The sequence below is a fragment of the Somniosus microcephalus genome, chromosome 8 (assembly GCF_052327205.1).
Source record: "Somniosus microcephalus isolate GS21.2 chromosome 8, FLI_Smic_1.0, whole genome shotgun sequence".
Classification (NCBI taxonomy): Eukaryota; Metazoa; Chordata; class Chondrichthyes; order Squaliformes; family Somniosidae; genus Somniosus; species Somniosus microcephalus.
Genome location: NC_140994.1, coordinates 12,932,384 through 12,950,922, shown reverse-complemented (window position 1 = coordinate 12,950,922; position 18,539 = coordinate 12,932,384). Strand labels below are relative to the sequence as shown.

The window sequence follows — 18,539 nt, the reverse complement described above, 5'->3', positions numbered from 1 at the left end:
GAGTGAAGAAATTCCCCCTCATCTCTGTCCTAAATGGTTTAGCCCTTATCCTCAAATTATGTCCTCTAGTTCTGTTCTCACCCGCCAAGGGAAACATTCCTTCTGCATCCAGTCTGTCTAGACCTGTCAGAATTTTATACACTTCTATGAGGTCCCCTCTCAATCTTCTAAACTCCAGTGTGTACATCCCTAAACTACATAGTCTCTCCTCATAGGTCATTCCCGCCATTCCTGGTATCAGCCTGGTGAATCGCCGCTGCACCCCCTCCATGGCAAGAACATCCTTCCTCAGATGAGGCGACCAAAACTGTACACAGTACTCGAGGTGTGGTCTCACCAGTGCCCTGTACAGCTGCAGCAAGGTATCCCTGTTCCTGTATTCTAACCCTTTTGCTATGAAGGCCAGCATACCGTTTGCCTTCTTGACCGCCTGTTGCACCTGCATGCTCGCCTTCAGTGACTGGTGTACAAGAACACCCAGGTCTCTCTGTACTTCCCCCTCTCCCAATCTATTGCCATTTAAATAATAATTTGCCCTCCCGTTCCTGCACCCAAGGTGGATAACTTCGCACTTGTCCACATTATAGTGCATCTGCCATTTATCCGCCCAATCGCCCAGTCTGTCCAAATCGCTCTGGAGCTTCCTGGTCTCTTCCTCTGAGCCCACCCCCCCTCCTAGTTTAGTGTCGTCTGCAAATTTGGAAATGCTGCATCCGACTCCCTGATCCAGGTCATTAATGTAAATTGTGAACAGCTGGGGGCCCAGGACAGATCCCTGTGGTACCCCACTTGTTACTGCCTGCCATTCAGAAAATGAGCCGTTTATTCCAACTCTCTGTTTTCTATCTGACAGCCAGTTCCCTATCCACGCCAAAACTTTCCCCTTTATCCCATGAGCCTCAATTTTCCATGCTAATCTTTTATGTGGGACCTTATCGAAGGCCTTTTGGAAGTCCAGGTACACCACATCTACTGGCTCTCCCCCATCTATTCTACCAGTTACTCCCTCAAAAAATTCCAATAGATTAGTCAAGCACGATTTACCCTTTGTAAATCCATGTTGACTCTGTCCTATCCTGTCCCCATTTGCTAAGTGCTCCGCTATTTCATCCTTAATGATGGACTCCAGCATTTTGCCCACAACTGATGTAAGGCTTACAGGTCTGTAATTACCTGCTTTTTCCCTACCCCCCTTTTTGAATAGTGGGGTAACGTTAGCTACCCTCCAATCCATCGGCACTGTTCCCGAGTCTAATGAATTCTGAAAAATCATCCTTAGTGCATCCGCTATCTCTAGGGCCACCTCCTTCAGTACCCTAGGATGCATGTTATCAGGCCCTGGGGATTTGTCCACCTTCAATCCCTTTAGCTTCCTTAACACCATATCCTTAGAGATATTGAAGGAACAGCCGATATATTTCCAAGTCAGGATGGTGTGTGACTTGGAGGGGAACTCGGAGGTGATGGTGTTCCCATGGGCCTGCTGCCCTTGTCCTTCACGGCAGCCAATTTGTGCACAGCAAACTCCCACAAACAGCAATGTGATAATGACCAGAAAATGTGTTTTGGTGATGTTGGTTGAGGGATAAATATTGGCCCCAGGACACTGGGGAGAACTCCCTTGCTCTTCTTCAAAATAGTGCCCATGGGATCTTTTACATCCACCTGAGAGAGCAGATGCTGTCTCATTTTAACGTCTCATCTGAAAGACGGCACCTCTGGTAGTGCAGTACTCTACGTGCCAGCATAGATTATGTGTTCAAGTATCTGGAGTGGGGCTTAAACTCATGATTTCCGCAGACTCACAGGTAAGAGTGCTACTCACCGAGCCACGGATAGCACCTAAGATAGCCAACTCTGATTGGGTGTGTCGCTGGAGGTTTCATCAATGACCTCCCGCCTCAAACCGCCCTGCCCCCACCCTCCCGCCGTTGGTCCATCCTCCGGGCGCACCACCGCCTTCCCACAGCCAATTGGAAAGAGAACAGACTCTTTGTTACCCAATTGGATTAATCTTGACTTTTTTCTCCCATCTCCATTATTTTTATTAACTAATAAATGGAAGCGTTTAAAGAAAATGACAAAAAACACTGTTTTTTAATGCCCCTTGTCATGAATCTTATCATTCATGAGGAAATGACTCATAGATACATAGAAACATAGAAGATAGGAGCAGGAGTAGGCCATTCGGCCCCTCGAGCCTGCTCCGCCATTCAATGAGATCATGGCTGATCATCCAAATTCAGTACCCTGTCCCTGCCTTCTCCCCATATCCCTTGATCCCTTTAGCCTTAAGAAATATATCCAACTCTTTCTTGAATATACTTAATGAACTGGCCTCCACCGCCCTCTGTGGCAGAGAATTCCACAGGTTCACCACTCTCTGGGTGAAGAAATTCCTCCTCATCTCAGTCCTAAATGGCTTACTCCTTATCCTTAGACTATGACCCCTGGTTCTGGACTCCCCCGCCATCGGGAACATCCTTCCTGCATCTAGTCTGTCCAGGCCTGACAGAATTTTATAGGTTTCGACTCATGAAATAACACTGGGTGGCCAGCTGGTGGCGCCGTCCAAGGAGTATAAATACTCGGGCGTGGGCCCAGCTTGCCCAGGACGTTTTTGTAACCAGGAACTAGTGATGTAACTAGGATCTCATGGTTGTGAAACAGTTGATTAAAGCCTTGTTTTATACTCAACCAAGTGCTTAGTGAGTTTTCTTACGTCACCCCTTATGATTTTTCTCCTGCCTTTTGCTTGCAGCAGTGTTCTGGAGCTTGGTGTGTGTCAGCCAGTGGCTCAGTGGGCAGCACTCTCGCCTTTGGAGTCAGAAGGTTGTGGGTTCCAGTCTCGGTCCAGAGACTTCAGTGCAAAAATCTCAGCTGACACCCCCAGTGCAATGCTGAGGCAGTGCTGCACTGTCAGAGGTGCCGTCTTTCAGATGAGATGTTAAACCGAGGCCCCATCTGCCCTCTCAGGTGGATGTACAAGATTTCACAGCCACTATTTCGAAGAAGAGATGGGGAGTGTGTCCTGGGCCAATATTTTTCCCTCAACCAACAGATGATCTGGTCATTATCACATTTCTGTTTGTGGGAGCTTGCTGTGTACAAATTGGCTGCTGCCATTACACCAATGACTACACTTCAAAAAGTACTTCATTGGCTGTAAAGCACTTTGGGACGTCCAGTGGTCGTGAAAGGCGCTATAGAAATGCAAGTCTTTCTTTCTTTTAATCTTCAATTCCTGGAGACTCCAGGGGAATCCTGGAGGGTTGGTGACCCGAGGTACATGGGAGATTGTGGGATACCAGCTTGGGGGGCAAGGGGTTTCATCTGGGCCTAGGGTGTCTGGTGGGCTTCACTGCACACAAAACAAGTGAATAAAAAGTTTGCCGAACACTTTTAAGTGTGAAGACATTTCTTTTAAGGAAATGAGGTGGGTTTGGACCGTTGAATTCACGTTCTTTAGTTCAATACACACTAACAATTCATGCATGCGCGACAGCGTACGGCCATAAATTTAAAGATTTTAATTAAAGCTACTAAATATTAACCTAATGGAGGGTAGAATGAAAAGTGTTGATTAAAGGGATTACCTCAGAAATCTGATTAAGCTCCCACTTTTTCCTTTCCCGATCACATGAACACTGGTGCATTGTTTTATTAAATGGAACTTTCTAGAACCACCGTTGTTTATTATGGAGGCAGCGAGGGAGTCAGTGAACATGCAACAACAACTTGCATTTATGCAGTGTCTTTAAACGTAGTAAAACGTCCCATCCCGGCTCTGCATAGCCGCAAGGACCCTACCCTCCAGCTCCACATCACACAAATTCCCATCTCCTGGCACCCCAATCCCCATCTCCTGATCCACATTATTATCTCTCTATCCCGATTTCCTCATACCCAATACCCCATCTCCCCCTCTCCATCCCTATCTCCCCATCCCTATCTCTCCATCCCTATCTCCCCATCCCTATCTCCCCATCCCTATCTCCCCATCCCTATCTCCCCATTCCTATCTCCCCATCCCTATCTCACCATCCCTATCTCACCATCCCACCTCCCCATCTCTATCTCCCCAACCCTATCTCCCTATCCTGCAGCTCTCCATTTTCCGACTCGCTATTATAAAGGAGTATTTTTCTCTCGGGGCTACTGCTGGTAAGAGGTAGGCTTGAGAGGAATGGGGACGCTGGTCATCAGAGTAGAACAGGAGTCACTGGTTACAGAAGGGTTTGTATCTGAGAGGGGAACAGGAGTCACTGGTCACAGAAGGGTTTGTATCTGAGAGGGGAACAGGGAACTCTGGCAATGGAGGCCATGGAGCAGAACAGGCGGTGCAGGTCAAGAAGAGGTTGTTTTTGGAGTGTAATAGGAGGCCCTGGTGATGGAGAGGTCTACATCTGAGTTTACAAAAGGAGTTACGGGGATTTGGAGGGTGGTTTGATATCCAGGGGCAGAACATGCTTTTGCTGGGAATGGAGAGGGTGGCATCTGACCCTGGAACAGGTGCCAGTGATCACAACGGGTCTGTAACGGCGAGGGAAATAATGGATGCTGCTCACAAGCGGGACCAATATCTGAGTGGGCAACGAGGGGAGGGGCATTGGGCGCAGGGGGTTGTTAACTGAAAGAACAACAGAAAACACTGGTGATGGAGAGACCTGAACCTGCAGAAGGAAATGCTGAGAATGGAGGGTTCAAGCTTCGTGCAGTCACTGAGACCAACAGGGCAGTGCTGGTCAGGGAGGGGATCAGTGGGTATCTCAAATGGGAAAAACGGGCATCTCCGGTCTCGCAGGTAACTCATGTTCTGTGTGTGCCAGTGTTGTACCCTCCCTCTGTGGGTGCTGCTAAGTGCTGGCATCCTCTTGTTAACTGGCTATTTGGTAATCACTGGGCCTAATGTGTTTTTTTTTCTCAGGATATTGCAACCCAGAAGTTTGCGATGCCCTCACCAGTTCGAACAGTGATTGTGGCAGATTTTGACAATGACCAGGAGCTTGAGGTATTCTTCAACAATATCGCTTACCGAGGGTCTTCAGCAAACCGCATCTTCAGGTGGGTCGGATGTCACTTCTTTTCGTAGAGTCACAAAAACTTACAGCACAGAAGGAGGCCATTCGACCCAACGTGCCTGTGCTTTTTGAAAGAGCAGTCGCGTTTAGTCCCACACCCCTTGCTTTTTGTCCGTAGCCCTAGGATTTCCTCATCCTCCAGAACCCATCCAACTCCCTCTTAAAATTATTGATGGAATCGGCTTCCACCACCTTTCCAGGCCGAGCGTTCCAGATCCCGACAACTCTGAGTGAAAAAAATTCTCCTCATCTCCCCTCCAGATCCTTTGCCAATGATTTTGAATCTGGTTATTGATCCACTCGTCAGAGGAAATGGTCCTTCTCTCTCTACTCTTATCAAAAGCTCTCATCATCTTGAAAACCTCTATTAGGTCATTTCTTAACCTTCTCTGTTCCAAGGGGAACAGTCCGAACTTTTCCCAACCTCTCCTCAGAACTGAAGTCCCTCATCCCGGGTATTGTGGCTTTTTTGAAAAATTATTTTACCAAATTTTCTTCTCTGCTTCCATAGGAACAGGAGGAGGCCATTCAGCCCCTCTAGCCTGTTACATTAGGAACAGGAGGAGGCCACTCAGCCCCTCGAGCCTGATCCGCCATTCAATTAGATCAGGGCTGATCTGTATCTTAACTCCATCTACCCGCCTTGGTTCCATATCCCTTAATACCCTTGCCCAACAAAAATTAGTTTTGACATTTTCAATTGACCCCCGGCCTCAACAGCCCTTTGGGGGAGAGAGTTCCAGATTTCCACCACCCTTTGTGTGAAGAAGTGCTTCCTGACATCACCCCTGAACGGCCTGGCTCTAATTTTAAGGTGATGCCCCCTTGTTCTGGACTCCCCCCCACCAGAGGAAATAGTTTCTCTCTATCGACCCAATCAAATCTTTTAATCATCTTAAACATCTCGATTAGATCATCCTTTAATCTCCTAGACTCGAGGGAATACAAGCCCAGTCTATGCAACCTCATAATTGAACCCTTTTAGCCCCGGTATCATTCTGGTGAACATTGCCTGAAGGTACTGACTTGTGCTGGAGTATGGAACCCTGTGTTGGCCTCAGAGCCATTGAGGAGGAGACCTTCACTTAACTTGAAAACGTAGCCATTGTATTAACCCTCCTGTAGTATCCGTGCCTTAATAATACACGGACTGCAGGAGAACAATAATAACAGGTATTTACTTGAACAGAGGGTAACTTAAGACTGAAATACAGAAGCCTGCTATGGCTTTATATACAGGGGTGGTCACTGCCGGTACTGCAGTATAGAATCAGTTCTTCTCTTAAAGGTACATACACAACACCTCCTGTGTGCATCTTCCATAGAATCAGGGAGGTTTACTTCTTCTAAAAGTGCATCCAGGAGAGCTTTTTGAGCCAGCATGTAGAAAGTCCTACAAGAGAGGGGGCGGTACTGGACCTAATTCTAGGGAATGTGGCCGGCCAAGTGGAAAAAGTGCTAGTAGGTGAGCACTTTGGTGATAGTGACCATAATATGGTAAGATTTAAGGTGGCCATGGAAAAGGACAGGGATGGGCCGGAAATAAAGGTTCTAAATTGGGGGAAGGCCGATTTTAATAGGATAAGGCAGGATCTGGCCAAAATGGACTGGGATCAGCTACTTGTAGGAAAATCCGCATCGGAGCAATGGGAGGCTTTCAGAAGGGAGATTGAGATCATACAATGGCAACATGTTCCCGTAAAGGTCAAGAGTGGTTCCAAAAACCACAGGGAACCTTGGATGTCAGGGGATATACGAGAATGGATTAGGAAAAAAAGGAGGGCTTTTGGTAGATACAAAAGGCTAAAGACGGAGGAAGCCCTAGAGGAGTACAAAAAGTGCAGGGGGATACTTAAAAAAGAAATTAGGAGATCAAGGAGGGGCCATGAAATAACACTGGCAAGCAAAATAAAGGAAAATCCGAAGATGTTTTATAAGTATATTAAGGGTAAGAGGATAACTAGGGAAAAAATAGGGCCCATTAGGGACAAAAGTGGCAATCTGTGTGTGGAGCCGGAAGATGTAGGAGGGGTTCTAAATGAATTTTTTGCATCTGTTTTCACTATGGAGAAGGACGATGTAGACATAGAAATAGGGCGGGGGGACTGTGATATGCTCGAACATATTAACATCGAGAGGGAGGAGGTATTGGCGGTTTTAGCTGGCCTAAAAATGGATAAATCCCCAGGCCCGGATGAAATGTATCCCAGGCTGCTGTGTGAGGCAAAGGAGGAGATTGCGGGGGCTCTAACACATATATTCAGGACCTCTCTGGCCACAGGGGATGTGCCAGAGGACTGGAGAACCACTAATGTAGTACCATTATTCAAGAAGGGTAGTAGGGAAAAACCGGGGAACTACAGGCCAGTGAGCCTAACATCAGTGGTAGGAAAATTATTGGAAAAAATCCTGAGGGACAAAATTTGTCTCCACTTGGAGAGGCAAGGATTAATCAGGGATAGTCAACATGGCTTTGTCAAGGGAAGATCATGTCTGACTAATTTGATTGAATTTTTTGAGGGGGTGACTAGGTGTGTGGATGAGGGTAACGCAGTGGATGTGGTATACATGGATTTCAGTAAGGCCTTCGATAAAGTCCCGCACAGGAGACTGGTCAAGAAGGTAAGAGCCCATGGAATCCAGGGTGCCTTGGCACATTGGATACAAAACTGGCTTAGTGGCAGAAGGCAGAGGGTGATGGTCGAAGGTTGTTTTTGTGACTGAAAGCCTGTGGCCAGTGGGGTACCACAGGGATCGGTGCTGGGTCCCTTGCTGTTTGTGGTCTACATTAATGACTTGGATATGAATGTAAAGGGTATGATCAGTAAGTTCGCGGATGATACAAAAATTGGTAGGGTGGTAAATAGCGAGGAGGGTAGCCTCAGTCTGCAGGATGATATAGATGGGTTGGTCAGATGGGCGGAACAGTGGCAAATGGAATTTAACCCGGAAAAGTGCGAGGTGATGCACTTTGGGGGGACTAACAAGGCAAAGGAATACACAATGAATGGAAAGACCCTAGGCAAGACGGAGGGTCAGAGGGATCTGGGTGTGCAGGTACACAGATCCCTGAAGGTGGCGGAACAGGTGGATAAGGTGGTAAAAAAGGCATATGGGATACTTGCCTTCATTAGCCGAGGCATTGAATATAAGAGCAAGGAGGTTATGATGGAGCTGTATAAAACACTGGTTAGGCCACAGCTGGAATATTGTGTGCAGTTCTGGCCGCCACACTACAGGAAGGATGTGATCGCGTTAGAGAGGGTGCAGAGGAGGTTCACCAGGATGTTACCAGGGCTGGAGCGCTTCAGCTATGAAGAGAGACTGGGCAGGTTGGGTTTGTTTTCCTTGGAGCTGAGGAGGCTGAGGGGGGACATGATTGAGGTGTACAAAATTATGAGGGGCATAGATAGGATGGATGCTGAGGAGCTTTTTCCCTTAGTAGAGGGGTCAATAACTAGGGGGCATAGATTCAAGGTAAAGGGCGGGAGGTTTAGAGGGGATTTGAGAAAGAACTTTTTCACCCAGAGGGTGGTTGGAGTCTGGAACTCACTGCCTGAAAGGGTTGTGGAGGCAGAAACCCTCACAACATTTAAGAAGCATTTGGATGTGCACTTGAAATGCCATAGCATACAAGGCTACGGGCCAAATGCTGGAATATGGGATTAGATTAGACAGGGCTTGATGGCCGGCGCGGACACGATGGGCCGAAGGGCCTCTATCCGTGCTGTATTACTCTATGACTCTATGACTCTAAAAGCTCGATGGAAAGTGTTAGGCGTGGCTCAGTGGGCAGCACTCTCGCCTCAGAGTCAGGTGGCTGTGTGGGTTCAAGCCACACTCCAGAGATTTGAGCACAAAATCCAGGCTGACACTCCCAGTGCAGTGCTGAGGGAGTGCTGCACTGTCGGAGGTGCCGTCTTTCGGATGAGATGTTAAACTGAGGCCCCGTCTGCCCTCTCAGGTGGATGTAAATGATCCCACGGCACTATTTCGAAGAAGAGCTGGAGAGTTCTCCCCGGTGTCCTGAGGCCAATATTTATCCCTCAATCAACATCACTAAAAAAAGGCTAAACACTTGAAGCGGAGAAATTTGCAGGGCTCTGGGGAAAGAGCAGGGGGGTAGTGGGACTAATTGGAGAGCTCCTTCAAAGAGCTGGCACAGGCACGATGGGCCGAACGGCCTCCTTCTGTGCTGTATCATTCTATGATTCTATAATCTGTCGCAAGGAAAACGCAGCCATTCAGAGAATGACTGAATGCACCACTTATTTACCAACTAATCACATCACCTCTTTAACCAATTAATGCATCTGTAACCAAAAAAAAAGACTGGAAGGACTTCCTATAGCGTCTCAGGAGATCCCAAGGCACTTTACAGCCAATGAAGTTCATTCTGAAGTGTAGTCACTGTTGTAATGTGGGAAACGCGGCAGCCAAATTGCACACAGCAAGCTCCCACAAACAGCAATGAAATAATGACCACTATACGCTTGTTTTAGTGATATTGGTTGAGGGATAAATATTGACCTCAGCACGGCCCTGGGCGTGTCAGCCTGGATTTTGTGGTCAAGTCCTGGAGTGCGGCTGTCCACCTATGCCCTTGTGACTCCGTAGACAAGAGTGCTACCCACTGAGCCACGACTGACACCAACTCAAGCCAGCCACAGTTAAGTTTTCTCGTACTCTATTTCGCTAACAGTCAAGACTAATACAATTGGCTACCAAAGAGTCCAATTAGCCAATGGCGGGAGTGTGGGGGTGGGGTAGTTCGAGGTGGGAGGTCACGTGATTGAAATCTCTAGGAATACATCCAACCAGAGTTGGCAGTCGTAGGTGCGACCCGTGGGGGGGTCAAGCCTCACTCCATGGAACTTGAGCACACTAATCCAGGCTGACACTCCCAGTGCAGTACTGAGGGAGTGCTGCACTGTCGGAGGTGCCGTCTTTCGGATGAGAGGCTAAACCGAGGCCCCGTCTGCTCTCTCAGGTGGACGTAAAAGATCCCACGGCATTATTTCGATAGAAGAGCAGGGGAGTTCTCCCCGGTGTCCTGGGGCCAATATTTATTCCTCAATCAACATCACTAAAACAGATTATCTGGTCATTATCACATTGCTGTTTGTGGGAGCTTGCTGTGCGCAAATTGACTGCCGCGTTTCCCACATTACAACAGCGACTACACTTCAAAAAAACACTTCATTGGCTGTAAAGCGCTTTGAGACGTCCAAAATTCATGAAAGGCGCTGGAGAAATGCATATATATATGGCACCAACTCAAGTCAGCCGCAGTTAAGACGCCAAATAAATGTTCCCGTACTCTCCACATATATGTCTTTGCCTAAAGTGCTTTGGGGAACTCACAAACGTCACGATTCCTGTCACCTGATGAAACGCGCTCACCAACCTTTGCACACAGCTTCAGTGCATCTGCCGTTTTAATGCCAAACGTGTCATGTGTGTCAGCGCCTTGTGTTTGTTCTGCTGGGTGACAGCTGATGATGAATGTGCTCTTAACCCGTGCCTTCTAGGGACTGTCTCAGTGGCAGGAGTGCGTGAGGTGTGGTGTGCGGACGGGAGTCGCTCAGGACTGAGCTGGTTCCTGGCCCCCCCCCCCATCAGGGATTATTACAGCACCTTCCCCACTCCCCCCTGCGCATCTCCCGGGGCGTTTTTATTTACAAGCTTGCTGCCTTCCGAGTTCGAAAAGCCGCGATGCCGTCCCTTTTCGTGCGGCTGCAGGACCCTGCAGAAAGAAGCCATTTTCTGCCCTCCAACCTAATCACGTGGAGTCCCGCCTACAACACTAAAATGAGGCTATTCAACCACAGGGGTATCACAGCCAAGCGTAATTTTGTCTTTACCATGTGTCCATATAAGTGTACTTTCTAGCCCGGTGTTATCCAATAAAAATCGCTGGCCGGTCACGGGTGGGATTACCGTGACGCTGTTTTACCACACGCGCTAATTTTAGTAGAAAACACCTTACACGCTGACGTAAGAAAACTACTAGGCACTTGGTCTAAGCGTTAAACAAAGCTTTAATCAACTGTTTCACAACATGGTGGTCTAGTTGTGTCCTTCACTAGTTCCTGTTAAGAATGTCCTGCGCAAGCTGGGCCCGTGCCCGAGTATTTATACTCTCCCTGGACAGCGCCACCCGCAGGCCGCTCAGTATTATTTCATAAGTCTTTCTTTCATGAATGACTGATTCATGTCACACACAATCCAGGTAAAGGTGCTTCACACCTGTATGTATTTACTTCACAAACATCCGCCACCATTGGGTGACCAAGGCAGTAAAGCGGCCACAGCGATCAAACGAACACTCGCACGCTCCGCTTTTCCTCTCACCCTTTTACCAACGAACACGGGGAAAAGGTTAAAGTTCACACGCGGGCGCGTGCCGGGCGAAGACCAGCGTTGGGATCCCGCCCCCCAGTGGCGGTGTCTGTCGCTCATTGTTTTATTTACCGACCAGAAATGCAATTAGCCGCATGTGGATTCCCCCAGTTGGCCACATCTGGCTGTTTTTGGAAGAGGCGACTGGACCATGTGCCCCAGGCAGGCTTTGGGAGAAGAGGGGAGAATAGCGAGGAGGGCAAAAAAAAATAAAATGCGGAAGTTTTTGTTGGTAGCTTGCAGACCACATTGCCTGGCTCCTGATGGGTTGTCCGCACTTCTGTCTCTAATAGATCAACTGCAATATTATTTTTTTTTCTTCGGTGATAATTTTGGTTGGGCTTCTATTGCATTTCATTTGTGAATGTTGAATTGACAGAGTGCTCTCAGATATTAATATATAGATTGCAGTTAGTCTCCAGTCTCTGTGATGGATGTGCTTGGCCAAGGTACAGATGATTTTCAATTTACTGACTTGCGTACACAGCCCAGTTTCACTCTCTCTCTCTCGCTCTCTCTCTCTCTCTCTCATTTTCCACGGCACTTCATTCTCACCGAGTATCCATCACTCAATGCCTCTCTTATCGATTCTCTGAGGCGGCTATTAAAAAGCAAATATTGCCAACACCTTGCAGGAAGTAATAAATGACCCCCCTGAATTAATGAGGAGTGAGCTGACTTAATTGATGGTGGCTTCCTCGGCGCGAGGTGACGGGCTCCAAGAGCGCGGCACATCCGAGGCAGAGCAGAAAGACCGCAGCTTCGACCTCCTGTCGAGTTAGCGGCACACGGCCAGAGTGGGAGTTACGATTTGCCTCAGCGCCTCCCCCCCCACTTTGAGGCTAGAAAGAGGGGAGAAAAAAATAATCAACCAAGGTTCCTGTCCTGATTTATTTTAATTTTTTTATTCGTCCATGGGATGTGGGCATCGCTGGCAAGGCCGGCATTTATTGCCCATTTGGTCCCCTGATTGGTATTCCAGTGGCTCCTGCGTCAGGGTCGGATTTGAGTGCATTCCGCTCCCCGCGGTCGAATAGCCCGGTGATGCCCATTGTCTCGGCTCACACGTGAAAAAGTGGCCAGTCTGTTGAGGTACTGGAGGTGGCCTGCCGTCGCCCATCGGACTGCACCCCAGCAAAAAATCATGGGGTTGGGGGGGGGGGGAGGGTGGGCTTCAGGATAAAAGGGGAGAAGAATTGTGGGGGGTTTGGGGCAGGGGGGAAGTAACTCTGTGATTGGGGCAGGCTGCTGATATCGTAGACTCGGCCTACCCTGTGAGGGTGTTTGACCCCAGCCTGGAGACGCCCTGAGGGAGTGTGTTTGTCGGGGGGGGGGGCGGGGTCTGTGCTGGAGCATGAGGCAAAGAGCAGCAGCGAGTGTGGGCGCTCTGGTTCTTTCTGAGCGGTGGTGAAGTTATGCCGGTACTGGTGGGGGCGGACATTAATCCCCCCACTGCCCCTCCCTTGAAGAAATAATCAGAAGAGGGCAATAAGGTGTGGGGAAAAGAGGAGAGGGGAGACACAGCAGGAAGAGCGGGAAACCCTCGTGGGCCTGTGTAGGAGAAAGAAAAGGGGGAAGGAACCAAGTCAGGAGAAAGGAGAGACCGCAAATGAGAGAGAGCGAGGGAGAGAGACTGTAAATGAGAGAGAGAGAGCGAGAGCGAGAGAGACTGTAAATGAGAGAGAGAGAGCGAGAGCGAGAGAGACTGTAAATGAGAGAGAGAGAGAGAGAGAGACTGTAAATGAGAGAGAGAGAGAGAGAGACTAAACGAGAGAGAGAGAGAGAGAGAGAGACTGTAAACGAGAGAGAGAGAGAGAGAGAGAGAGAGACTGTAAACGAGAGAGAGAGACTGTAAATGAGAGAGAGTGAGACTGTAAATGAGAGAGAGAGAAAAACTGTAAATGAGAGAGAGAGAGAGAGACTGTAAACGAGAGAGAGAGAGAGAGAGACTGTAAATGAGAGAGAGAGAGAGAGAGAGACTGTAAAAGAGAGAGAGAGAGAGAGACTGTAAAAGAGAGAGAGAGAGAGAGAGAGAGACTGTAAACGAGAGAGAGAGAGAGAGAGAGAGAGAGACTGTAAAAGAGAGAGAGAGAGAGAGAGAGACTAAACGAGAGAGAGAGAGAGAGAGACTGTAAACGAGAGAGAGAGAGAGAGAGACTGTAAACGAGAGAGAGAGACTGTAAATGAGAGAGAGAGTGAGACTGTAAATGAGAGAGAGAGAGAGAGAGTAAAAGAGAGAGAGAGAGAGAGAGAGACTGTAAAAGAGAGAGAGAGAGAGAGAGACTGTAAAAGAGAGAGAGAGACTGTAAATGAGAGAGAGAGTGAGACTGTAAATGAGAGAGAGAGAGAGAGAGACTGTAAAAGAGAGAGAGAGAGAGAGAGAGACTAAACGAGAGAGAGAGAGAGAGAGAGACTGTAAACGAGAGAGAGAGAGAGAGAGAGAGAGACTGTAAACGAGAGAGAGAGACTGTAAACGAGAGAGAGAGAGAGACTGTAAAAGAGAGAGAGAGAGAGAGAGAGACTGTAAAAGAGAGAGAGAGAGAGAGAGACTGTAAAAGAGAGAGAGAGAGAGAGACTGTAAACGAGAGAGAGAGAGAGAGACTGTAAATGAGAGAGAGAGAGAGACTGTAAATGAGAGAGAGAGAGAGAGAAAGGCCCAGATGTCAGGAAAACAAATACCAGTTTACCCTCAGTGATACCACTATAGGACACACTATGAGCTACACCTACCTTGGTCTAACTATTACAGCATCAGGGAGCTTCAGCATAGCAGTGAATGCACTAAAAGAAAAAGCCCGAAGAGCCCTATATGCAATAAAAAGAAAATTCTACAACATCCAAATCCCAATCAAAATCTGGCTCAAAATATTTGACAGCATAATCCTGCCCATTGCACTGTACGGTAGTGAAGTATGGGGCCCGCTAAATCACCAAAGCTACACTAAATGGGAAAAACATACAATAGAAGCCCTACATGCAGAATTCTGCCGAAGCATCCTTCGCACCCAAAGGAAAACGCCAACAAATGCATGCAGAGCCGAACTAGGCAGATACCCACTGATAATAAACATCCAAAAACGAGCACTAAACTTCCTAAATCACCTCAAATCTAGCTCCCCAGACACCCTTCATTTCAAAGCCTTTCAGACCCAAGAGCTAAACCCAGAAAAGAGTCCCCTGAGTCAGCTGCTACGGAAACTAAGTACTCAGCCGGACCCTGACCAGCCCCAGACCAACACAGCCGCCCAAACACCAATCCGAGTGAACCAAATCATTAAAAAATGCAAAGAAACCTACCTGGAACATTGGAACAAAATAACCGAAAGCCAAAGCAGATTAGAATGTTACCGGGCCCTAAAAAGAGAATATAAACTGGCAGACTACCTCACGACCATCAGAGACACAAAACAGAGACAGACCCTCACCAGGTACAGACTAAGCGACCACCAACTGGAAATTGAAAAAGGCAGATACAAGAAATCCTGGCAGCCTAGAGAGAATAGAATATGCGATCAATGTCTGGCTGGCGAGGTTGAAACAGAAATGCATTTCCTCCTAAAATGCGAAAAATTCAACACATCAAGAAACATATTATTCAACAAGCTAAGCCAAACAACCCCAGATTTCAAGGAATTGGATGATCTGTCAAAATTGAGATTAGTCCTAGGAGAAGGAGACAGACCATACCTTGGGGCCAAATATGTAACAACATGTCACAACCTGAGGACTGTTTAAAATTAAGACTGTTTAAAATTAATATTGAACGTACCAAATGAAGTACAAAGACTGTTTAAAATTAATATTGTTTAAAAGTAATATTGTATGTACCCAACAAATGTCAAATCGATTGACACCTACAGAATGTTGGAAAACTGTACCTTTTTGCTATGTAAGCTTTGGCAATATGGTTCTCTGTAAACTTTCATGCCAATAAAGCATTTTAATTGGAATTGGAATTGGACTGTAAAAGAGAGAGAGAGAGACTGTAAACGAGAGAGAGAGAGAGAGACTGTAAATGAGAGAGAGAGAGAGAGAGAGAGACTGTAAATGAGAGAGAGAGAGAGAGACTGTAAATGAGAGAGAGAGAGAGAGAGAGAGACTGTAAATGAGAGAGAGAGAGAGAGACTGTAAATGAGAGAGAGAGAGAGACTGTAAAAGAGAGAGAGAGAGAGAGAGAGTGCAAATGACAAAAGGAATGAGAGTAAATGAGAAAGGGAGAGAGAAAGTGAAGAAGGAAAGCAGACTTCAGGAGGACAGCGACAGACTGGTGAAATGGGCAGACACAGGACAGATGTAATTTAACGCAGGGAAGTGTGAAGTGATACATTCTGGTAGGAAGAATGAGGAGTGACAGTATAGACTAAAGGGTACAGTTTTAGAGGGGGTGCAGGAACAGAGAGACCTGGGGTTGGACGTACACAAATCATTGAAGGTGACAGGACAAGTTGAGAAGGTTGTTAAATAAAAGCACACAGGATCCTTGGCTTTATTAATAGAGGCATAGAGTACAGAAGCAAGGAAGTTATGCTAAACCTTTATAAATCACTGGTTAGGCCTCAGCTGGAGTATTGTGTGCAATTCTGGGCACCGCACTTTAGGAAGGGTGTCAAGGCCTTGGAGAGGGTGCGGAGGAGATTTACTAGAATGGTACCAGGGACGAGGGACTTCAGTTCTGTGGAGAGACTGGAGAAACTGGGGTTGTTCTCAGAGCAGAGAAGGTGAAGAGAAGATTGGATCGAGGTGTTCAAAATTATAAATGGTTTTGATAGAGTAAATAAGGAGAAACTGTTTCCAGTGTCAGGAGGGTCGGTAACCAGAGGGCACAGTTTTAATGTGATTGGCAAAAGAACCAGAGGGGAGATGAGGAAACATTATTTTTACGCAGCGAGTCATTGTGATCTGGAACGCGCTGCCTGAAAGGGCGGTGGAAGCAGATTCAATGGTAACTTTCAAAACAGAATTGGATAAATACTTGAAGGGAAAAAATTTACAGGGCTCTGGGGAAAGAGCAGGCGAGTGGGACTAATTGGATAGCTCTACCAAAGAGCTGGCACCGGCACGACGGGCCGAATGGCCTCCTTCTGTGCTGTATCATTCTACGATTCTTTGATTCTATGTGAAAAGGAGAGAAAGAGAGCAAATGAGGAGAGAAAACTTGAGAAGCAGTTGGAAGCCAGAGAGAAAACTGTAACAGGATTCAGAGAGAACAATAGAAGGGGGTGAGAAGGGAAGTGGTTGAAAGAAAGAGAGAGAGAGAGAGAGAGAAGGAGCACAGAGAGAGCAAAAACCCAGGAGAGAAAGAGGAGAGAACGAGACACAAACAGAAGGGAAAGAGAGAGACAGGAGGGAAGGGGTTCAGAGCGAGATGGACAGAGCGTAGGAGGTAACAGAGGAGAAGGTGAGCTAAAGCAACTCACAACAGGAAGGCCCCAGCTCCATGCTGGCTGAGCTGACCAGGGGACAGTGATAGATGTGTTACAGTTGACCTTGGGATTGGGCAGTGGGAGGCGGGGTTCGGAATGCCGTCAGGATCCTCATTCCCAAACGCCGACTCCCGCTGCACAGCCCATGCGGGAGGATATCGTCAGGGGGCCGGGACCAGGCTCAGGTTCGGCTTCTATTCCGTCCCCCCACGGTGGAATAGCCTGCCGAAGCTCACTGTCAGGCTCACGGATGAAGAACGCCCACTCGGGCCAAGTACTGGGGGGAGAATCGCAGGCAGCGCCCCCGGGATTTTAGGGTAAGCAGCCCACCACAGGGAGCTCATCACCAGTAGCTGGTTACTGAGCACAATACCTACGGACCTGGTTAGCAGTGTTCCTTATTAAATGGAGGTGAAATGCAGGGACGAGTGAATACGGCTCGTAAAAATTGAAAGTAATTTTGACTGTTGAAAAGTGCCTCAGTGACTCATTTTAAACACACTCCTATTATTTGGTCGCGCTGCTCACATTTTATTTCTGCGAGCGAGCTTAGCGTGCAGGTTGTGCAGCTCAGTGGGTAGCACTCTCACCTCAGAAGGTCAGAAGGTTGTAGGTTCAAATCCCACTCCAGAAACTTGAGCATAAAAATCTAGGCTGACATTCCCAGTGCTGCGCTGTCAGAAGGTGCTGTTAAACCAAGGCTTTCTCAGATGGACATAAATAGATCCTGTGGCATTACTTCAAAGACGAGTAGGGCAGTTCTGTCCTGCGGCCAATATTTATCCTTCAGCCAGCATCACTAACACCCATTATCTGATCATTATCACATTGCTGTTTGTGAGAGCTTGCTGTGCGCAAATTGGCTGCCATATTTCCTCCATTACCGCAGTGACTACACTTCAAAAGTGCTTCATTGGCTGTAACGCGCTTTGGGACGTCCTGAGGTTGTGAAAGGCGCTACAGAAATGCAAGTCTTTATGCGATATGGCGCTATCGAAAGATAAGCATTGCTATTTTAGGTCTTTCTTTCTTTAAACTGTCGCATGTTTTTTTTAAGGAGAAGGGGGGGGGGGCCGGTGTAAGGGGTCCAGTTGTATTTATAACTAAGATCCCGATGCTACCGACAGCCTGTTGTGCCGTGCTGTACTCTTTCTCTCTCTCTCGCTCTGAACTATTGGGACAGTTCCCACCATTTGGAGAATCGAAGGTGCTGTAGCTGGTGCAGCAGCACTACCTGCTGGTAGAAAATCGGTACTGCCCGAATTAAAGAAATCCGGGTTTTAGGGGCAGGCTGTTGGTGCAGAATAAAGAATGTCAGGGACATGGAAGTCACTCCTAAATTAATAGCAGGCAGGTAGGAGTAAGAAAGAACTTGTGTGTATATAGCACCTTTCACGACCTCAGGACGTCCCAAAGCGCTTTACAGCCAATGAAAGAAATATAGAAACAGAAGATAGGAGCAGGATTGGCCATTCGGCCCCTCGAGCCTGCTCCGCCATTCAATGAGATCATGGCTGATCATCCAAATTCAGTACCCGGTCCCTGCCTTCTCCCCATATCCCTTGATCCCTTTAGCCTCAAGAAATATATCCAACTCTTTCTTGAATATATTTAATGAATTGGCCTCCACTGC

The 18,539-nt window shown here is 47.6% G+C and overlaps 1 protein-coding gene across 1 annotated transcript in view; it reads left to right on the top strand.

The window, feature by feature from the left end:
- Positions 1-18,539, top strand: part of LOC147113322 (cartilage acidic protein 1-like) — a 270,647-nt gene that overhangs the window by 192,144 nt on the left and 59,964 nt on the right. The window contains exon 7 of the mRNA XM_085996116.1: positions 4,928-5,064. Within this exon, the coding sequence (XP_085852242.1) occupies positions 4,928-5,064 (137 nt within the window). The remainder of the gene's footprint in view (positions 1-4,927; positions 5,065-18,539) is intronic.